We start from the raw sequence: 23626 nt of genomic DNA on the forward strand, positions 1-23626 counted from the left end.
TCACTTCCGTGGTTCGAACTATGAATACCGGAAACCGCACGCGTCGGGCGATTTGTGAGACGGCGGTGTTGCCATGGGCCGGAGGAGAACTTCGGGTTGTGGGTCGCTGGGACGGGCTCTTATCCGCCATCAGACTCAGCGAAGCCATCGCCACCGTCACGCTGATTCCTGGGTAAGACGGACACTTCGTCTTTCTTACCCTTTCTAGTCCAGTTTTAAGAGCCTAAGTGCTGCAGGGGTCAAAAGTCAGTGACGCGAATCCGGGTTTTTTGAAGGGTGAGTAGCAGTTTCTGCCAGGCCAAGAAGCATCAGATCCTCCTCCTAGCAAAGCACAGAACACAGAGGTAAAGGCTTGAAAGGAGGGCTAGGCATATGAAGTCTTGAATACCAAAATGTCTTATACGTTTGGTTTTTGCCCTAGAAACCGTGGAAGCGCTTGAGAGTATCTGAGCAGGAAAAAGACAAAAATTGTTTTTGTATTGATTTATTCAAAGGGGTGATACTCCAGAAGCGGTTGGTTGCTACCAGAATTTGCTGCCTTACCTTTGTTGTTCCTTCTAGTAGTTTAGCTCACAGATGAACCACTCATTCATTTCCAAAGTGTGACAGGACCTAAGATTTCCCTAGATCTAAGGAAGGTTATAGTGGGATCCTTTAAAAAATGATTGAAGCAGTTTGACTTATGTTAATCATGTTGGTCGTCAGTTTCACTATTCATTCCCCCAGGTATTTGAGAAGGTTCTGAGTTCTCAGATTCTGTGCTAAAGTAAATATGTACCTGATGTTAACTATATTCATGTGCCACTGTCACACCATCTAACTTCCGTGTAGTTTGCAGAGTAAACGGCATACAGTGTTTATGAGTATTCATCAAGTCAGAGTTACTGTAAGCATTAGATTCCTGGGATTTTAATTGATTTTGAAGCAACTTGTCATTAATGTAGCTTTTAGGAAATAGTGGAAAGATTTAATATGGATTCTAAAGAATTTGATTCTAATCCTTAATTTTTTCTGATTCTGTAACCTAGGGCAAACTATGTAAACTTTTGGTCGTTAATTTTTTTTTTCATTTATTTGTACCTGTATTAAGCACATAGCTGGCTGGGTGCCGTAGCTCACGCCTGTAATCCTAGCTCTCTGGGAGGCTGAGGTGGGAGGATTGTTCAAGGTCAGGAGTTTGAAACCAGCCTGAGCGAGACCCCGTCTCTACTAAAAATAGAAAGAAATTAATTGGCCAACTAAAACTATATAGAAAAAGTTAGCCGGGCATGGTGGTGCATGCCTGTAGTCCCAGCTACTTGGGAAGCTGAATCAGAAGGGTTGCTTGAGCCCAGGAGTTTGAGGTTGCTGTGAGCTAGGCTGACACCACAGCACTCTAGCCTGGGCAACACAGTGAGACTCTGTCTCAAAAAAAAAAAAAAAAAAGCATATAGCTTACAATGGTGTTTATCAAACTCTGGATTATGTCTGGAAATCAATTTAGTAAGTTTACAGCTAGCATTTTTTTTCCCTAGTAAAATAGAATAAGAAGTATCAGAGTGTATTACTTGTAACAAGGTAACTTCTGTTTCTGGATTCTTTTGCTTCCGTTTTACTATACTAAAGTACTTGCACATTTGTATCATTGTTTGTCACACACCTTTGGGTCATTATGTAAAATGTATTTCTTATTGTAGGAGTCTATTAAAAAATTGACTAATTTTAACTGTGGCTACCAGAGTCATACAGTCTGGGTTCAAGTTTTACCTCTACCACTTAGTTTGCGATTATAGGCAAGTTATTTTGTCTACTTCAGCCTCCATTTTGTCATCAGTAAGATGGAAATAGAATAAAATTTACTTCAAAAAATTTTGAAAATTAATGAAATGATGAAGGGGGAGTGCCTATCATGAAGTAAGAAAGTGCTCATTTCAATGTTAACTGTTATTACTTGTATTGATTCTAAAGGAGCTATAACCACCCTCAAGACCACAGAATAGTTGCAATTGCAAGGAAGTTTGGAGCTTGTTTGGATGTGGAAAGCAGCTGTATTTATTACCCTGTGTCTTATTCATAGTTGCATACAAGTGAACTCAATGATGGCTATGATTGGGGTCGTCTTAATCTTCAGTCAGTGACTGAACAGAGCTCCCTTGATGACTTCCTTGCAACTGCAGAACTTGCAGGAACAGAGTTCACAGCTGGTGAGTTGCTTATTGCTAAGTGCATATGACACTGGTCATGTTTCTGTCTTGCTGACTAGATACAAGTCTACTTGGAAGTGCTTGGAGAACCCTACTAAACTAAAAAAATGGGCTATCTTTAACTCAAAAGCATATATCCCAGAAGCAGTATGGGAAAATCCAGTTGAGTTCCAGCTGTGAGGTATAGAATGTACCACAGTATTTAAATTCATCTCTAAAAAATTCAGGTTGTATTTCATCATATCAAGTTCAAGAAACTCAATCTGGGCCAGACACGGTGGCTCACGCCTATAATCCTAGCACTCTGGGAGACCGAGGTGGGCAGATCACTCAAGGTCAGGAGTTCGAAACTAGCCTGAGCAAGAGTGAGACCCTGTCTCCACTAGAAATAAAAAGAAATTTATTGACCAACTAAACATATATAGAAAAAATTGGCTGGGCATAGTGGTGCATGCCTGTGGTCCCAGCTACTTGGGAGGCTGAGGCCAGAGAATTGCATGAGCCCAGGAGTTTGAGGTTGCTGTGAGCTAGGCTAATGCCATGGCACTCTAGCACAGGCAACAGAGTAAGACTCTTGTCTCAAAAAAATAAAAAGAAAAGAAAAGAAACTCAAACTCAATCTCATAGAAAAAAGACCAGTCAACATGATGGTGGTTAGTACCACCATTTTCCAGAAAATGTTTTCTAATACCACTAGTAGAGGCAAAATACTGGGTCTGCTGCTGTTAGGCAATTTAGCTTGTATTTTAAAGCACTAATTAGCATAGTAAATTTTTCCATGCATGAAATTTGTTTTAGTTACTGTTTGTGTTCTAAGCATTTAGAAAAGTACCTGGCACACAGTTAGTATTATTAACTATTCTTTCTACTCTTACTGTTATTATAAATGTGATCATATTGTTTAGCAAATCGTTCATTTATTCAGAATATTTTTATTGACACCAGCTACTCTCAGACTGACTCAGTACATTGTTGAATAAGACAAATTTTGTTTCTGCAAGATTTTGTTTTATGTGCTACGAAAGAATTCTGTATAAGACAATGGAGTCATAAAAGATGAAATTAGTTATCATTTCTATCTGAAGGAAGGCTAAAGTCAGTCAAGGAAAATCTTACCCTGGGGCTGACTCTTTTTGAGACAGAGTCTCACTTTGTTGCCCAGGCTACAGTGAGTTCCGTGGCATCAGCCTAGCTCACAGCAACCTCTATCTCCTAGGCTCAAGCAATCCTACTGCCTCAGCCTCTTGAGTAGCTGGGACTACAGGCATGCGACACCATGCCCGGCTAATTTTTTGTATATATATTTTTAGTTGGTCAATTAATGTTTTTCTATTTTTAGTAGAGACAGGGTCTCGCTCAGGCTGGTTTTGAACTCCTGACCTTGAGCAATCTGGCCGCCTCGGTCTCCCAGAGTGCTAGGATTACAGGCGTGAGACACCATGCCCCGCCAGGGGGGCTGACTCTTGAACAATGAATAGATGTTAGAACAGGTGAGATGATACAGGACCTTTCATACAGGTAGGCAGATGACTCAAGCCAAGATGTGAAGCAGCAGCCAACTTTGTTCAGAAAATGGCAAGAAGTTTGGCTTTGCTGCTGTAGGAGGACAGGATGTCATGAGCACACACACTGAGGAGGTAGTTGAGGGCTAGACTCTGGAGAGAATAAAGGGTTAAGAAAGACTTTACAGGGTTTTAAGCAAGTATACAACATGATTTCAGATTTCATTTTTTGGTAGTTTTTTATTTGGGAGGATTTTTTTCCAGTTTTAATGAGGTATAATTGACAACTAAAAATTGTATATAGTTGTGGTATACAATATGATGTTTGGTTATATGTATACATTGTGAAATGATTATCACAACCATGTGATTAACATACCCATTACCAAATTTCAAGTATATAATAATATACATAATATAATAATGACAGTATTATTAATTATCGTTACTCTTCTGTACATTAGCTCTCCAGAACTTATTCATCCTGCCTAAGTAGAAACTTTGTACTTTTTGACTAACATCTTCCTATTTACCCTACCCCTGAGTAATCACCATTCTCTCTGTTTTTGTGAGCTTGACTTTTTTAGATTTTAGATTGTACTTGTGAGATCATGCAGTATTTGTCTTTCTATGCCCAGCTTATTTTACTTAGCATAATGTTCTCATTCATATTATCACAAAGTCAGGATTTCTTTTTTTAAGGCTGAATAATATTCCATTGTGTATATATATGTATATATGTGTGTGTGTGTGTGTGTGTGTGTATCATATGCCACATTTTCTTTTCTATTCATCCATTGGTGGACACTTAGGTTGATTCCCTATCTTGACTACTGTGAATAATGCTGCATTGAACATAAGAGTACAGATATCTTTAATGGCTATACCAGATTTTATTTTTTAATGAAAAAAGAGGCACTTTAATAGTACTTTTCTTTTTGAACAGAGAAACTTAACATTAACATTGTGTTTCCTGCGGCTACAACTGGACTTTTGTCTTCTGAGGAGAGCCAGAGAATTAAGAAGCTCCATGAAGAAAACAAAAAATTCTTGTGTATACCAAGGAGGTGAGTTGAATAAAATTTAGAATGGGCTGGGTGCGGTGGCTCATGCCTAGAATTCTGTAGGAGGCCGAGGCAGGAGGACCACTTGAACTCAGGAGTTTGAGACCAGCCTGAGCAAGAGTGAGACCCTGTCTCTACTAAAAATAGAAAAATTAGCTAGGCATGGTATTATGCACCGATAGTCCCAGCTACTCGGGAGGCTGAGGCAGAAGGATCACTTGAGCCCAGGGGTTTGAGGTTGCAGTGAGCTACGATGATGCCACTGCATTCTATCTACCCAGGGTGACAGAACAAGACTGTCTCAAAAAAAATTTTAGAATGTTACAAAGCATGCAAGGCCACTGAGTATAAATTTTTTAAGTCAGTGTTCATATTTTTCCTACTTCCTTTTCTCAACTGCTATTGTTGGATGCAAATTCCCTGTTTTATTTTGGTAACTTGTATGTGTAATATTTTCGTCTTCATGATTGTTTCAGACCAAAGTGGGACAAAAAAACTAGCCCAGAAGAACTCAAACAAGCAGAGAAAGATAACTTTCTGGAATGGAGACGTCAGCTTGTCTGGTGAGTATTAGACTCTGAAGATTTACCTTGAAATCTTGAATTCTGGCATTTTGTCATGCTTATGTTGCTATTTGCATTTTGAAGTTTTAATGACATTAAATGGGAAGTGGGAGTGTTATACTAACAAGTGCAAATTGATGCATGTCCAAACACCACATTGCTGGATGCATGTACATCCTTTGCACAAAGATGGTGAGTCGATCACTCTTCAGTTCCTGATCTTTTCTCCTTTCATTCCCTTCTTCAGCCATTGGATGCCTTAAGTTGATCACTGCTCTCCTGAGCATTGTTTCAGTAAGAGTTGTGAGAGAGAAACGTCACTTTGTATGATAAACTTTCAGGGCTTAAATAGGTTAAGGATAAAATTTGAATTTGGTGAAGTGTGATATAAATATATATTATTTTCATATTGACTTAGCAGGAGGTATATAAAAATATTTTGTTAGTGTGAGTACTTATTTTTTAATATAATAAATTGGAGCATTTATACTGCTTAATTATTCATTATACTCTGGCAAAGATAGAAACTTCTCATTTAAAAACCAGGCTAGAAGAGGAACAAAAGCTGATATTGACTCCATTTGAGCGAAATTTGGACTTTTGGCGCCAGCTCTGGAGAGTCATTGAGAGAAGGTGAGTTACCATTTTCTTTTGTGTAATGAAGATATTGTAATGGTGTTATATTAGATTTGAATATTGATACAGACTTATAGGCTCAGGGTCTAGCTGTTGGGGGATGGAGAATTAAGCTATGCAAAGGCCTATTGAGAAGAATTAACAAAAACTGAAAGAGGGCCGGGCGCTGTGGCTCACGCCTGTAATCCTAGCTCTTGGGAGGCCGAGGCGGGCGGATTGCTCAAGGTCAGGAGTTCAAAACCAGCCTGAGCAAGAGCGAGACCCCGTCTCTACTATAAATAGAAAGAAATTAATTGGCCAACTGATATATATATAAAAAATTAGCTGGGCATGGTGGCGCATGCCTGTAGTCCCAGCTACTCGGGAGGCTGAGGCAGAAGGATCACTCAAGCCCAGGAGTTTGAGGTTGCTGTGAGCTAGGCTGACGCCACAGCACTCACTCTAGCCTGGACAACAAAGTGAGACTCTGTCTCAAAAAAAAAAAAAAAAAAAAAACTGAAAGAATAATGCCATTGCCTATTTCTTTTGAAATATAGGGATTTTTTTTGCTATTAAATGAGTACATTGATAAGTATGTAGGAATAATGAACATTTTCTGTATGACATGAATTCTGAAGCACCTATATAATTATTTCAGCAAATATACATTAGTTCCTGGGGATAATATGGAAAATATGGATATGAAAAAGAGTAGGTTTCTACCTGTAAAGAGCATATATGTCATGGGGGAGGCAGATATTAAAGCTCATCTCAGCAGACCTTAATGCCAAGCAGAGCACCAGGCACCAGAAGCACACAGATGAATAAAATGCAATCCTTGCACTCAGAACTCAACATCTAGTAAAAATGCAAAGAATAAATATGATTCCTACTTTGTGACAGATAGAAAGGTAGTGGGCCATGTCATAGCAGAGGAGGGAGCAGTTATTAAGGAGTGAGGGAAATCAAGGGGCAATTTTTTTTAATTGGGGTCTAAAAAAATGATTTTGACAAAATTGAGATTTTCATTCTTTTTGCTTTGTTTTGTTTTGTTTTTGAGACAGAGTCTCACTCTGTTGCCTGTGCTAGAGTGCTGTGGCGTCAGCCTAGCTTACAGCAACCTCCAAGTTCTGGGCTCAAGCAATCCTCCTGCCTCATCCTCCGAGTAGCTGGGACTACAGGCACGCGCCACCATGCCCAGCTAATTTTTTCTATATATTTTTAGTTGGCCGATTAATTTCTTTCTATTTTTAGTAGAGAAGGGAGTCTCGCTCTTGCTCAGGCTGGTCTCGAACTCCTGAGCTGAAGCAATCCTCCTGCCTCAGCCTCCCAGAGTGCTAGAATTACAGGTGTGAGCCACCACGCCAAGCCCAGATTTTCATTCTTTTTCATGTAACACTAAGAAAAATTCTTGATAGAAGTTGATGAATCAACTTTCTCTAATCTCATCTCTTTGGTATGTAGTTAAAAGGTTTTTTGTTTTTCTCAAAGAGCTTCTGAGTTATTTTCAGGGACTGCATAAATGAATCTTGACTTGAAATGATGCTTTTTAACAAGGAACTTTCAAGCTATATTTTTTTTTTTTTTGAAATCCATAAAATGAACCTAGTAAGAACTTAGGAAACAGGATGCTTCAAGTAGAATTCTCAGAAAAGAATGTGATAACATTTAACATTGTTGCTAAGAAAATAGGACTTGGATTAAACTTGTAAAAATCACTTAAATTTCTTATTAGGGTGATGAAAACATCAAGTTTTTCAAAAAATTGCTTACTTCCCCCCCTTTTTGCTCTTTGGGGGCAGAGAAAAGACTCTTGGGATAGGACATAGGAGGTCAGAGTAGCAAGGCAAATCTTAAAGAAAGGGAACCTTGCTGCCAATTACAGGCTCCATGCAGTTTAGCAGGAAGGTCCTTTTACAATTATAATGCTCCTAAATTGGCAACAGGTTTCCCCAGAATGAGCCTATCCATATTGATATTTCTAGCTTCAGTTGGATTACAGTATTGCTCATTTATTTTTATTATGTGATATTTATTTTTTTATATATAAGAGAGAACATGTTTCTAACTCAAGGAATACAGTTATATCACATAGACGTGGATCTGAGTTACACAAAAATATTCTTTTTTTTTTTTTTTTTTTTTTTTTTTGAGACAAGAGTCTCGCTTTGTTGCCCAGGCTAGAGTGAGTGCCGTGGTGTCAGCCTAGCTCACAGCAACCTCAATCTCCTGGGCTCAAGTGATCCTCCTGCCTCAGCTTCCCGTGTAGCTGGGACTACAGGCATGCACCACCATGCCCGGCTAATTTTTTCTATATATATTAGTTGGCCAATTAATTTCTTTCTATTTATAGTAGAGATGGGGTCTCGCTCTTGCTCAGGTTAGTTTCGAACTCCTGACCTTGAGCAATCTGCTCACCTCAGCCTCCCAGAGTGCTAGGATTACAAGCGTGAGCCACCGCGTCTGGCCACAAAAATATTCTTGATAATGTGACTACTGCTGCATCTTTTACAGGAAATATTTATTGATGTGTTCTCCGCAGCAGATGTCTCCTGTTTGGTAACATGCTGGCTAAGCCATCTGCCCCTTTAATTCTAATAGCAATTATCAGAAAAGATTTGATGTATAACATGTCATTGAAATGCAGGAAACTGTGGAGGCATTGATGCAGAACACTGTATTCCAGTAAGATAAGGTGCTCCCATTGTGTTGCATAAACTTTCCTGCCACATGGTTGGCACTTTGCTCTGCATCCTCATTCAGCGCATGAAGCAAGCTGTCTTGAAGTGTCTTTTCTTACTGGTGTTTATAAGCTTATTGTTTTTTTTACATGTTTGGTAGGTAGACATGTTTGTGGACATTGTGGTTTTAGTTTATTAGGCTTTGTCCATTTTTGCATTTACTGGAAATATTCAGTTTGAAAGTGAAATATTACCTTAAAGGAGGAAATACTGAAACCAGCTTAATTAGAGAACTTAATTAGTTAAAAATTAACAAGCCTGTGAGTTCCTTTACATCACAAGATTATGCTTAAATTTCAACTGTTCTGAAAGAAAATACACTTTTAATTGTCAGAAGCTTTGCTCTAAATGATAACCTTGATTCCAGCTGTGACTGCCTTCCAGTGGCAGTCTTCCTAGCCACAGAGGCTGAAGGAAGGGGGAGGCTCCTCCCAGGAAAGTCAGTTTTTTTTCTTTGCAGTGCTGGGTTTCTGTTGTCCCCACTACATTTATGAGGGATTTGAGAGGCTTGCCATCACTGCAGCAAGTTTTCTTACTGCTACATCTTATATGTAACAGGAGAAGTTGGACTGTCATTCCTGCTTCAGTGTGGCAACTTAAGTTGATATTTTGCTGTTTTATATTTTTGACATTTGAACACATTCTTGGAACCAGTGAATGATTGTTTGCTAAGTGTATGCTTTCTTCCTTGTCATTCCTGGGCTTAAATAAGATATTGCTTCAGTGGCAGCTGTCAGCAAGTGATTTATTAGTTTTCTTTTAAGGCTTTAAAATGAGTACAGATTAGTGACTAAATATTTAGTAGACTTCGCCTTGGAGTAAAGTATTTGTGATACTCTTTATCTCTCCAGGAGAGTTTAATGGAAGTGACAGTGGGAAGTTTTAGCTATATGAAACATCATCTGAGCCCCTCTAGGCCTTAAGAAAACAGTGGAATGTTATGGTTAAGATTAGCATGATTTCTGATCTAGACTGCTTGGTTCCCATTCTAGCTTTGTTCCTTACTAGCTGGTGACCTTGGGCAAGTTACTGAACTGCTTAAGCCTCAGTTTCCTCATATATAAACTAGGGTTAATAGTACCTTTAAAAATTAATACATGTCAAATGCTTAATACATGGCACATGTTTGCTCCTCTTGCCATTATCATGTGGTCAGTGATCTCTTTCACTTCACAACGTTGACCTATCTTGTGTTTGTTTTTCAGTGATATTGTGGTCCAGATAGTAGATGCTCGAAACCCACTCCTATTTAGATGTGAGGATTTGGTAAGTAAAGTTTGACACAATTGGAATGTAAGTCCAATGAGAGGACAGCATCACTTGTAGCAATAACTGTAAAGCATTCTCCGCTAGCTTTGTTTAATTAGGCCTCCCTCTCTCCCAAGGTCAGGGGCTTGCATAATGCCACTGTTTAGACAGATGTTTTCTCTTCTCAAACAATTGTTTCCATCTGCAGGAAGACACAAACGTGAGCTTTCAAGCTTTAGTTTAGAAGCCACTTTGTTAATAGATGCGTGCCAATTTCCTATATTTCAGGAGACATCAATTGAAATAATAGCATTTTATTTATTTTAGCATGCTCCTAGTCACTTCACTTCTTAATTCATTCCATTAAGTTCTCTCTTCTCAAACTTTAGTTATTAGTATTCATGATAACTAAATTTCACAATTTAGTTATTGTGAAATTGTGGTATTTCACAAATGAACTAAGTTTATAAAACACCACAGGGGATAATAAGGTGTAAGGATCACAGGAAGTAATGAAGTACAGACTTTAAGTTAATGAAACACTGTACACATATGAGGTATTCATATTTCTGTTTGAGGACCATAGTACAGATTATTTTTAAATCTACTGGTGAATAACAAAAATCTTAATGGTGAAATTTCTTTCAAAGTTTACTAAAAAGATTGGTAGAATACACCATGATTAAAAATCTTTAACTTCAGGCTGGGCACGGTGGCTCACACCTGTAATCCTAGCACTCTGGGAGGCTAAGGTGAGAGGATTGCTCGAGGTCAGGAGTTCGAAACCAGCCTGAACAAGAGCCAGACCCTGTGTGTATTAAAAATAGAAACAAATTAATTGGCCAACTAAAAATATATAGAGAGAGAAAAAATCAGCTGGGCATGGTGGCGCATGCCTGTAGTCCCAGCTACTTGGGAGGCCGAGGCAGAAGGATCACTTGAACCCAGCAGTCTGAGGTTGCTGTTAGCTAGGCGGACGCCACGGCACTCTAGCCTCGGCAACAGAGTGAGACTCTGACTCAAAAAAATAAAAATCTTTAACTTCAGAAATGATCTAAAACTAGAGATATAAAAACTTTTATCGGAATCTTTAATATAATTGAAGAGACCTTTCTAAATACCTTCGTCTTGCTTAGGAATGTTATGTGAAAGAAATTGATGCCAATAAGGAGAACATTATTCTGATCAACAAGGCAGACTTACTGACTGTCGAGCAGCGGCATGCCTGGGCCACATACTTCGAAAAAGAAGATGTGAAGGTTATTTTCTGGTCAGCCTTGGCTGGAGCCATTAAACTGAATGGTGACTCTAAGGTAACCGGGGGTATGTTTTCATGTTGGGTTTCAAGGATTTTGATTTCTGTTTAATGTGCTTTGTGTTTTATTTTTTCTTATTGAAGATTTGTGGGAATTTTTTCCCCCTCTGTGCTGTGATGTTAGGACAACCTATACAAAAGTGAATCACATGGCTACTTTCTCTGAGGTTATTAAATAGTCAGACATCTTCAGTGTTGCACACTGACATTAGCTATAATTTTTAATTTAAAAAAAAAATTTTAGGCAGGAAGTTCCACAATGACCTTGTAATTACTTTTAAGAGAAGTCAGAACAAAAGGATATGACTAAGGGATGTAGTATCATAACTTCTCAGGACTTGATCAGAATCTCTTTTGACTTTGTTTTGAAAACAAAGAAACTAATCCTAAATTTAGATATACCACATTATTATCTTTATCCTTTAAGCCAAATTTTACAAAAATAGTTTGTGCTTTATTTTGATTTTATAATAAAAGAATACATATGAAAAGAAATTAGTAATAGAATCTTAGGGCTAGAAGAGACTTAGAAGTAATATCTTTTTCCCTGTCCTCCTTTCCTTTTCTCTGGTCTTTATTTATCAAACATCTATTTTTGATTATTGACTATTTAGCATGTGTTGAGCTAGTTCAGTAAATACAACACCTCCCCTCGGTGAGCTCACAATTTAATGAGCTCTAACTATAGGAAGGAATTCCTTCCTCCACCTCCCTGTCAAATGGTTATATTATTTCTGTGTGACTATTTTAAATGACAGGGCTCTCGAGATCAGAGAACTCATTCATTTAGAAAGTTCTTCCAAAATTAGCTGGGCCTGGTGGCGCATGCCTGTAGTCCCAGCTACTCGGGAGGCTGACAGAAGGATTGCTTGAGCCCAGGAGTTTGAGGTTGCTGTTAGCTAGGCTGACCGCCACGGCACTCACTCTAGCCCAGGCAACAGAGTGAGACTCATATCTCAAAAAAAAAGAAAGTTCTTCCATTCAGTGAAGCTAAGTCGGCCTCCCCAACCTTTGATCTGAGGACTCATCTTTTGTTCCCTTAGTTCTCTCTTCTGCAGACTACATTTTCTGCTTTCATATTCTTTAAAGACACCACCTCTGGGACACTCCTCCTGTGTGCCTATTTGCTTGTGTCAGGATTACAGTTAAAATTGGCTATACCTAATTGAATATATTATTCCAGGTAGTATTTGCCTAGGGCATATACATAGGGACTCATATTTCTTGTGATCAGGATATTCCCATTAATTTAGAGTTTCTGCCAATTCATCCCTTTCAGGACCTATATTATACTCTTGGCTCATTAAGCCTGTGAGCAACCCACTCCCTCAAATAGACCTATTAAGCAGACTCATCCAGTCTTTTTACATGTGGAAAAAGTTTTTTGTTCTGTTCTACGTCAACTTACAATAGCACTGTTTCTCTTAAATATTAGGTTAATGGTTTAGGACCAAGGTAGACTTCATTATGGTGTGCAGTTTGCTTTTCTCCCCTTCTAGCTTTGAATCATCTGTAGATTTTGTGTGTTTACCTTTCTATATATTCTTTCAAGTCACTGATATATTTTTAAACAGGATAGGACCAAGGATAATTCTCTACCAGGTACCACCGTTCTAAACACTTAACATATTTTATTCATTTAATCTTCTCAGCAATAAATATGAATACTTATTATCTTTAGGCAGTCTGGCTTCATAGTTTCCCCTCTTAAACCATTATTTCTGTTATTTCAGATCTGTCTTGGGAGTCAGTGTCTTGCTGAAGCTTTTAAATAAATATTTATCACTATATTGGTGCCTTGATGGCACCAACCCAATAACCCTATCAAAAGTGGAAAAAAGATTAGTTTCTATGTCTGTGACATTCCTCGGTCTGCTAGATTCCAAAGAGAAATGGAGTTGTTTGCATGATCTGTTCTCAGGGAACCCCTGTTGCTTCCTGTTGATGACTGTCTTATTTTTAGGGCTCACTGGCTAACTTGGGAAATTGTTTTAATATCAATTTCTGGATTAACTATGTAGCTTATGGAAGATAATTCCTTCTTCCTTTTTAAAAATTTGATATCATTTGCTTCTCCCAGGTCTTCTGAAATCTCTACTGATTTCTCCCCACTCTCTCTATTGAAATCTCCCTGATTTCTCAGGTTATGGTATCATATTTATAACCTTACATGTAGGGTTTTATGGTTACCACCCATGAGTAGTAAATGATTTTTACCTTTCTCTTTCCAAAGGAAATCTTTTATTGGTAAATAATTTCCACATATGGCGTTGAGTTTTGCTGCTTCAAACATACAGGCATCTGCGCTTTGTGGTGCTTTGCCTTATTAAAGGCAATTTTAAAAGACTAGCAATTTTTGAAAACATGCAAACCACTGTCTTTAAAAATGCAATGTAAAATAAAGTATAAATTACAAATTATGTCCTTCTTGCTTTGTGCAGAGAATGTTGAATATTGTTAATGAGTAATGCTTTGCTTTATTCTGTAGCCCATTGCAAAATAACGTACTGCTGAAGAGTTCAGGTTAACATGGCTTTTTCCCCTTGCTTTCTTTAAAGGGTATTTTAAATTACAAAAGTAATATATGTTATTTATATAGAATTCAAATAATACAAAAATATATAAAGTAAAAAGTGAAGGTCTGCTACATGTCCCCTCCCACAGAGCACCACTGTTGATAGTTTGGTTGTCTGTCCTCGTACTGAAAGGCTGGCACTGTGTCCTCCCTGTCACCTTTTCTAGTCTCCATCAGAACTTTCCTTGTCCTCTGTTCATCAATGCATTGGCATTGAATATTTTGACCAGAGTATAAAGTGCAGTTGTTACACACTTCTGAGCTTTTGTGGTTTGTCATTTCATTAGGAACAAGTAAATGGAGATCATGGAGAAGGCAACACAACTGAGTTTGAAAATTCCAGTTTCGATGAGTCTGAAATTCCAGACAGTGAGACTGAACATCTGGATTCTCTCTCAGTTAGTGAAGATTCCACTACAGATGAAGACGACACTGAGTATGAGGACTGTCAGGAGGAGGAGGAGGAAGATTGGCAGACATGTTCAGAAGAAGACAGCTTCCATGAGGAAGAGGCCTGTGGCCAGGACTGGAAGGAAAGCTGTGCTGCAGATCCTGAGGCTCAGGGGAGCAAAGCCCCACAGAAGAGGCAGATACACAATTTTAGCCACCTAGTGTCAAAGCAGGAATTACTGGAGCTCTTTAAGCAGCTACACACTGGGAAGAAGGTGAAAGATGGGCAACTTACTGTTGGACTGGTAAGATGAAATGCATGACAAATTGTTACCACACAAGGATCTTTATTCCCCATCCTTTGGCAGCTACGTAATGACCCCAGAGAACAGTCACGTTTCTGCCATCATAGGGAACATTATTGCCCTCTTGTTGCCCACTGGTATCTTGGGATCAGGCAGTGTGGCAGGCAGAGCCTAACCAAAGTATGAACTTCCTCAGGCTTATATCATTTACATACCTGTTCATATTAAATATATTCTCCAGACTACTTCCAGTTCAGCTCTTCCTGTCATGTGAATTACCAAGAGAGACTAGAATGAAAGAGCTTTTATGTTGTCTCCAGACTTCTGGTCCAGCATTCCTTTGGCATCCTGTGATCTTTGCCAACTTATGTTATAAATGTTCCAGATGCATATTAGGAAGAATCCCAACATCTTGGGGCCAGGCAAAATATGACAGATGCTTTAGTTGTATGAATGCTACATAGCAAATAGGGAAAAGGAGATCACATGCCTAACTATATACACCCTAATTCCAAAAGTGGATATGGAATTGCCCAGACCCCAAGAGGATACGGCATGGCTCCAGATGGCCACATCCTTAGCTAACGGAATGTGAGATGTTGGAGAAAGTATTTGTTATAAAGATCTTCCATCTAGGAGAACAAAACAGTGGAGGAAAGGAGATTATATCAGGTTGCAATAGGTTTTACTCACTTTACAAACATTTATTGGTCACGTGCCACATGCTAGGCATTCTGCTGAACCCTAAGTAAAAAGCTATTGAAAATTAAAAACAGTTATATGTTGTGATTATTAAAATGTCCACTCAGCTTCAGCCACTGTGGAAGACTGTAGATGGGGCAGTGAAGGAGGCAGGGACAAGAGAGTGAGTTTACTGTAGCATCTGCTGCTAACAGCAAAACCTATGAAAACAAAATGCACATAGCTTGACTATTTATTGCTGTGTCTGAATTAATATACCCACACCACAGGAGAAAAAAAAGATGTCTGTCAAGAGACAAAGCATCTATTTCAAATAATCTTCTGAAATAACTAGATACTTATGCTAGTGTTGCTATCATTTAATTTATGTAGTATCTTAGGGTCTTTTTTTTTTTTTAAGACAGTGTCTCACTCCCTTGCCTGGGCTAGAGTGCTATGGCATCAGCCTAGCTCACAGCAACCTCAAATGCCTGGACTCAAGTGACCCTCCTGCCTCAGCCTCACAGGTAGCTGGGACTACAGGCACGCGCCACTGTGCCCGGCTAATTTTTTCTATTTTTAGTTGTTTGGCTAATTTATTTATATTTATAGTAGAGATGGAGTCTTGCTCTTGCTCAGCCTGGTCTCAAACTCCTGAGCTCAAGCAGTCCTCCCGCCTTGGCCTCCCATAGTGCTAGGATTGCAGGCGTGAACCACCGCGCCCAGCCTGGGTCTTTGATAGATGTACCATTTGTCTATTTGGCAATTTCTGAATCTTTTCTAGGTTGGCTACCCTAATGTTGGTAAGAGTTCAACAATCAACACTATCATGGGCAACAAGAAAGTATCTGTATCTGCCACCCCTGGTCACACCAAGCATTTCCAGGTATTTCTACAGTTCTTTGCCCATCACACACAGCTTTTCTTTCCCATCATCTGCTGTATGCCCAGCGTAAACCTCTTACTTATTTTTCAGACTCTCTACGTGGAGCCTGGCCTCTGCTTGTGTGACTGCCCAGGCCTAGTGATGCCATCTTTTGTGTCTACCAAGGCAGAAATGATTTGCAGTGGAATCCTCCCAATTGACCGGATGAGAGATCACATCCCACCTGTATCACTAATATCCTTTCTGCTTCAGAAACACTCTGGCTGTTACATATATATTAGGGCTTCATGTTTGCTTTGGACATTTGAAGGATTCAGGTTTTCTATCTTAAGAATGGAGAATCTAAAATACTAGGGATCTGCACAAGTTTATCCAGTGAGATAGCATCAGAACTTCAGAATTAGAACCTGATTTTTCAGCAGTGTAGCCTGGTATAAATGGAAGAGCCCAGGCTTTGGATAATCAGCCCCAAGTTGCAAACCGATTTAACACTGCCATTTGACTATTGAAGTGACCTTAGAAAACTTGCTGAACCTTCCAAATACTTTGCTTTTCTATAAAATAAGGAAGATATCATCTATACCTTAGTTGATTGTGAGTATTCAATCATTATAGCTAACATTTACTGAATACTTGCTATGTGTTCTTCTAATCACTGACCAATTGGCATTTCATTTAGTCCTCAACCTTTGAGGTAGATACTGCTGCTATTCCGGTTTCCTTGAGGAAACTGAGGCACAAAGAAGTTAAAATGTTTGCCTAAGATCTCACAGCTAGTAAGTAATAGATTAGGAACTCTGCTCCTCTCCGCAGCATAATGAGTTAACTTATGTGAAACATCTAGGATCACTATTACACAGGCATGAAAAAAGTACTCACAGTTAGATCTGCTAAGAACTGTGCACGGTCTTACAATTTTACCCTACTTACAAACTAACAAGCTTGCGTTACTGTTTTGTGGATGCTGGCAGAAGAGAGGCATCCACTCAATGAGCCTGTGGCACACTAATATGTAGAGTAAAATTCTAGACCTTGCACAGTCCTTGAGAGGATCCTTCATGACTACATTTAACATCACAGCTTTTTGTTTACCCCAGTTTGTTTTCCCATTCTGTAAGAAATGAGTAAGAATTAGTTTCTGTCTAGGATAAATTAAAAATAGTAGACGACTAACATGGAGTAGTCTACAATTGCACTAAATCTACATATAGCAACCTGGGTAAATCTCAAAACAGTACACATATATAGTATGATACCATTTTTGTAAAAATTTTCATCTCACAAAAAATATTTGTATTCGTAGATACGTATATACCTAAAAGTATGAAAAGTGGACTGAAGGATGCACCACAAACTACTTAACTCTGGATGGGGGAAGAGGCTACTATAATGTATTTTGGGGTTTTTTGGTAGAGAGCAAGTTTCACTATTGCCCCGGCTTGTTTCAAATTCCTGGCCTCCTGGCCTTGACTTCCCAAAGTGCTAGGATTAAAGGCATGAGCCACTGTGCCCAACCTACTATAATGTTTTAAAAGGTTAAATTTTGAAAATTTAAATTATTTGAAACATTAATTCTCAGTAGTTGGAAACACAAGTGTTATACTCATCTATATTTTTTAAGTCCCTCTGTAGATGAATAATGAAACATGTACTGGGCATTTACTACAAGCTATGTTAGGTTAAGTGCTATGGAGGATATAGGCATAAATAGGAGGTGGATCCTGCCCTTTAAGGAGATCAGTGGATGTGAGGCATGTACACAAACAACTGTGGTTCAAGGTAGAATATTGTTAGTGGCCTAAGGAAAGTATAGATAAATTGTGCGGAATTAGACATGGGAGGAAAAATAATCTTGTGTAACTGTAGAACTGTGTCTTTTATTTTATTTGTATTATTATTATTTTGAGACAGAGTCTCACTTTGTTGCCCTGGCTAGAGTGAGTGCTGTGGCGTCAGCCTAGCTCACAGCTACCTCAAACTCCTGGGCTCAAGCAATCCTCCTGCCTCAGCCTCCCAAGTAGCTGGGACTACAGGCATGTGCCACCATGCCTGGCTAATTTTTTCTATATATATTAGTTGGCCAATTAATTTCTTTCTATTTATAGCAGAGACAGGGTCTCGCTCTTGCTCAGAGCTGGTTTTGAACTCCTGACCTCAAGCAGTCCGCCCACCTCGGCCTCCCAGAGTGCTAGGATTACAGGCATTAGCCACCACGCCCAGCCAACTACACAGTCTTTATCAGGGCCTATTTATTTATTTATTTTGAGAAAGAGTCTCGCTTTGTTGTCCAGGCTAGAGAGAGTGCTGTGGCTCACAGCAACCTCAAACTCCTGGGCTCAAGCTATCCTGCTGCCTCAGCCTCCCGAGTAGTTGAGACTACAGGCATGCGCCACCATGCCCAGCTAATTTTTTCTATATGTATTAGTTGGCCAATTAATTTCTTTCTATTTATAGTAGAGACAGGGTCTCCACCCTTGCTCAGGTTGGTTTCCAACTCCTGACCTGGAGCAATCCGCCCGCCTCAGCCTCCCAGAGTGCTAAGATTACAGGCGTGAGCCACCATGCCTGCCCACAACTCTGTCTTTTAAAATTGCTGAATAACTGTACTTGTCCTTCGGAGAAGAGAAAGGGTATTTGTCATAGACGTGGTATTTACCATGTTCTTACAGGCACATGTCAGATGCCATGGGGAGGATAGGGTTGGTTTAAGAGAATGGTTTCTTTAACAAGCTTATGTTTGCCAGAATATTCCACGACATGTTTTAGAATCTACCTATGGCATTAATATCATAAAGCCTCGAGAGGACGAAGATCCCCATCGACCTCCAACGTCGGAAGAACTGTTGACAGCTTATGGATGTGAGTCTTGATTTATTTTAAAACGTGAACAAAGATATCTCCAAAGATACAAATTTAGGATTTTTCTTTAGCATTTTTCACATTATCTTCCAGGGTTGATATTTTTGTTGTCTCTGCTGGCCTTGCCTACAAAGTAGCGTAAAGCAAAAGCCTTTAGGCCATATGCTGCTTTGGTGGTACCCAAGTGCAGGCACAGGAGTCCTGATCTGAAGCTGTGTTGGCCTTTTCTGGAGTTTTCTCCCAGACAAAGAAGAAAAGGGATGTTTGGGGAAAAATGAATATGGTTATCAGAGTGGGAGAGGAAAGTTACAAGGGAAGCATCAGAAGACAATTCCCCCAGAGATTGGGACAGGATGGATCTTGGTTAGGATAGGGGCATAATGCATCCTCCTTTCCCTTTCATCAGCCCCTTATAAACTTTATTGACATTAAAGTGAGTCCATCCATAGCTCTCCCACCTCCATGTTTTACCCCAGTTCTACATGGGAAGCTATCATTTCCTACTTAAATATAAACTTTAAAGGTGGTCTGGAGAATCTGTGTCTACCTAAAGAAATAACAATGTTAGAAACATTTCCATGCTTGTGTGGCTTGTCTTTAAAGGGATTGTCACTGGCTGGAAAGGAATGAGTTATTTGAGTATTTATTGACAGAGAAAGGTAATTTGATATGAATCACACTTAAATCAGACCTTGAACTTAAAGACTCTAAAGAGTATAAATAAACCATTTGTGGTAAGACTACTGTAATGACAGAGTCATAGAACAAGAAAAAACCTTAACGATCACCCCACCTTCTAGCCCCCCTTTTTAAGACAAGTAATCTGAACTCATAGATGACTTGCCCAAGATAAGGTGGCATAGCCTGGATGAGACCTCACTCCACATGCTAGCCTGAAAGACAAGGAAAGGTGGACTTCCACCAAACTTTCAATTTGATTTGACTTCCAGATAAAACTGAAAATTATGTGAATCTTTGAAAAATTTTTATCTAATGCTATCTGATAAAATTAGAGTGAGGAAAAAGCTAGTTTATGAAAACAGATGACCACTCACATACAGTTTCTAAGATCATTGTCTGCAGGTCCATACAGAATAAAGTCTCTGGCAATAAATTTTAAAAGACATTGCCAAATTACTCTAGTTTTACATTGTATTTCTTTAAATACTAATGAAATTGAGCATCTTTCCGTGTGTTGGCCATTTATATTTCTTCTGGGAATCACCTTTTTCTATGCATTGTTTCTGTCTTAATGATTTGTAGGAATTATTTGTTACGTATGGTACATGTGTTTTTCCTAGTGTTTATGGTTTCTTTGGCCCTGTAGAAGTTGACAATTTTAATAGACTATTTTTTCCTCTTTGTTTTTGTTTGTTTGTTTGTTTGTTTTTGAGACAGAGGCTCACTCTGTTGTCCAGGCTAGAGTGCTGTGGTGTCAGCCTAGCTCACAGCAACCTCAAACTCCTGGGCTCAAGCAATCCTGCTGCCTCAGCCTCCCAGAGCGCTAGGATTACAGGCATGAGCCACCACACTGAGCCTAATAAATGTTTAAAATGAAGGGATAGACCAGGTGCAGTGGTGTGTGCCTATAGTCCCAGCTACTCAGGAGACTAAGGCAGGAAGATCACTTGAGCTCAGGAGTTTGACACTGCAGTGCACTATGATCACACATGTGAATAGCCACCACATTCCAGCCTCGGCATCATAATAAGACCCCATTTCTTAAAAATGAGGTGGAAGAAATAACTGGAGTAGAGAGAAATTGAATGTGTCCTTCACAGTGTGGTGCTAGGTGGCTGTTAAATATCAGATATAACTATAGAGTCTATTCTCCTAGATTATCAAATTTTTTTAATTTTATTTTTATTTTTTCGGGGGTGGGGGGTCTCACTCTTGCCCAGGCTGATTTCAAACTCCTGAGCTCAAGCTATTCTCCTGCCTTGGCCTCCCAGAGTGCTAGGATTACAGGCATGAGCCACTGCGCCCAACCCTATCAAATGTTTTTAATGCTAACCAAAATATATTTTACAATGATAATTTTTAAAAAGTAGGACTAAGAATGTATAGATAGGCTGGGCACAGTGGCTCACACCTATAATCCTAGCACTCTGGGAGGCCGAGGCGGGCGGATTGTTCCAGGTCAGGAGTTAGAAATCAACCTGAGCAAGGGTGGAGACCCCGTCTCTACTATAAATAGAAAGAAATTAATTGGCCAACTAATATATATAGAAAAAATTAGCCAGGCATGGTGGCGCATGCCTGTAGTCTCAGCTACTCGGGAGGCTGAGGCAGGAGGATCGCTTGAGCCCAGGAGTGTGAGGTTGCTGTGAGCTACGCTGATGCCACGGCACTCACTCTAGCCTGGGCAACAAAGCGAGACTCTGTCTCAAAGAAAAAAAGAATGCATAGATAGTGTAGTAATAGACTAAATGACTAAATGTGCATCACCTCAGTTGTCTTTGTTGTGATATTCTGTCTTCTGAGTTTTGCAAAATTCATTTCTCTTCACAGATATGCGAGGATACATGACAGCACACGGGCAGCCAGACCAACCTCGATCTGCACGCTATATCCTAAAGGATTACGTCAATGTGAGTGAATCTGGTTTCATATCGCTTTCAAAAAAGCAGATCTTTTTCCACAGTGTGTTCTTAGATAATGGCAACCTATTAAGTTATAGGTTATCTCCCCTATATATGTATATAGGGGAGATATTTTTTCATTGAGATTGTGTTATCACTGGGGTTATGTTCTTGATTCAGGGTAATTAACATCATATGAATTATACAAGTGACTAATAACATAAAAGGAAACACAAAGATTTCTGAACCTATTTTGAGTGAAAATTATCAATTTATGCATCTGGTTTTTTGATTTCCTACAGCCCTTTTCTTGTTTCAATTGCAATTATTGTCACAGTCTTCCTTGTAGTATAGCTATTTATATCCCTATATCTGTACACAATAATAATAATAGCTAACATTTCTTCAAAGGTAACTCTGCTAGGAATAGTTATGTTTTACAAATAGTTCTGTTTTACAAGTGTTACCTAAGTAAAAATATATAACAAATCTGTGGGGTTATTCTCCTATTACAAATAAGAAGGTGCTATTTTGAGTTTTCATTATTAGTAAGATGGGATTTAACAGTGCCTGTCTTATGAGATCATTATGGGAAATAAACACTAAGCTCAGTGCTGGATACATGATGAGCTCCCAATAATTGTTATATATTAAGTTTAACTCTTTCTACAAAAGAATTGCAGGGCCCTGATAATAACTAATTGTGAGGATTTTGCTCCTCCTCTTCTTAAACCACATTTGTGGAGCTCTTGGAGCATAGAAATAAAAGTGGGCAGCCATATGATCTTGCCTTCAGTTTGGGAAGAAAGTAGTTAATACTATTGTTGTAGATAAGTCATTTATTAATTTACCCTTTATTTAACTGTGGAGGATGCAAAGATGAGTTTAAAATAGAGCTTTTAGATTATTTATGGTGGAAAGAGGCAAATTTGTACCCAATGAGCAACTGCAACCCACATACAGGATTCTGGGAACTATCTTAATTTCAGTATTATAGCCCAGTATCCCTGTTAGTACAGTCATAACTGTCCAGTTGTGTCCTGGGTTTTGTTTGGAAAATATTCACCATACTTATAATCATATAAATGTATTGAAGAATACTTTAGTTGAAAGGCAAACAAGGTAAAAAGCACAGAGAAGACAGTGATTTCATTCTAGCCTGGGGGCCATGGGAAGAGCTAGGTCTCTAGAACACTTTCATCATTGGTGAATTAGAGTAAGGACTCTTAAGGTGCAGTAGACCAAAACCCATCTCAGCTAGCTTAAGCAAAAAGCAGAGCTCCATCAGAGTGTGACTGGTTGGAGATATTTTCTCTGAAGACACAGATGGTACTTAGGATGCTCTGTTATCATTCCTGTTGTCCTTGTAGGGTAAGCTGCTGTACTGTCATTCTCCTCCTGGAAAAGATCCTGTGACCTTTCAGTACCAACACCAGCAACTCCTGGAGAACAAAACCAATGGTGATGAAATAAAAATGCAGCCAGCTGGAAATAAAAAAGCAAAGCAGATTGAAAATGTAGTTGACAAAACTTTTTTCCATCAAGTAAGTTTTAAATTTTTTCTTTAACTCCTGACCCAACACACCTTTTTTCAGCTTTATTGAGATATTATTCACATACCATAAACAAATTTTAATCACCCCAAAAAGAAGCCCATACTCATTAGCAGTCATTCCCCATTCCCCATTCTCTCCCACAACCCTGCCAACCGCTGATCTACTTCCTCTCTTTATAGATTTGTCTATTCTGGACATTTCATATCAATGGAATTACACACTATGCTGTCTTTTATCACTATGTTATTTCACTTAGCATAATATCTTCAAGATGCATCCATGTTGTAGCATGTATCAGTACTGTCCTTTTTATTACCAAATCACATTTCATTATATAGATACACCACAGTTTGTTTATCCATTTATCAGCTGATGGACATTTGGGTTGTTTCTACCTTTTGGCTGTTATGAATAACCCTGCTGTGAACATTTGTGTCCAAATATTTATGTGGATATGGGTTTTCAGTTCTCTTCTGTGTATAGCTAGGAGTGGGGTTCATATTATAGCTCCATATTTAACATTTGAGGTGCTGCCAAACTTTCCAAAAGTGACTATACCAT

The 23626-nt window shown here is 39.0% G+C and overlaps 1 protein-coding gene and 1 long non-coding RNA gene across 2 annotated transcripts in view; one reads left to right on the forward strand and one right to left on the reverse strand.

Moving 5' to 3' along the window:
• LSG1 (large 60S subunit nuclear export GTPase 1) overlaps window positions 1–23626 on the forward strand; it is a 26813-nt gene continuing 3187 nt past the window's right edge. The window contains exons 1-13 of the mRNA XM_012780274.3: window positions 1–172; window positions 2057–2183; window positions 4632–4752; window positions 5226–5312; window positions 5859–5945; window positions 9874–9934; window positions 11053–11229; window positions 14094–14501; window positions 15967–16068; window positions 16159–16302; window positions 18804–18927; window positions 21439–21518; window positions 22880–23053. Of these exons, the coding sequence (XP_012635728.1) occupies window positions 74–172; window positions 2057–2183; window positions 4632–4752; window positions 5226–5312; window positions 5859–5945; window positions 9874–9934; window positions 11053–11229; window positions 14094–14501; window positions 15967–16068; window positions 16159–16302; window positions 18804–18927; window positions 21439–21518; window positions 22880–23053 (1791 nt within the window). The 5' untranslated portion in view covers window positions 1–73. The remainder of the gene's footprint in view (window positions 173–2056; window positions 2184–4631; window positions 4753–5225; window positions 5313–5858; window positions 5946–9873; window positions 9935–11052; window positions 11230–14093; window positions 14502–15966; window positions 16069–16158; window positions 16303–18803; window positions 18928–21438; window positions 21519–22879; window positions 23054–23626) is intronic.
• LOC109730702 (uncharacterized) overlaps window positions 18926–23626 on the reverse strand; it is a 14578-nt gene continuing 9877 nt past the window's right edge. The window contains exon 2 of the long non-coding RNA XR_002223742.2: window positions 18926–22951. This is a non-coding gene — a long non-coding RNA (uncharacterized LOC109730702). The remainder of the gene's footprint in view (window positions 22952–23626) is intronic.

Source organism: Microcebus murinus, chromosome 1 (assembly GCF_040939455.1).
Source record: "Microcebus murinus isolate Inina chromosome 1, M.murinus_Inina_mat1.0, whole genome shotgun sequence".
Classification (NCBI taxonomy): Eukaryota; Metazoa; Chordata; class Mammalia; order Primates; family Cheirogaleidae; genus Microcebus; species Microcebus murinus.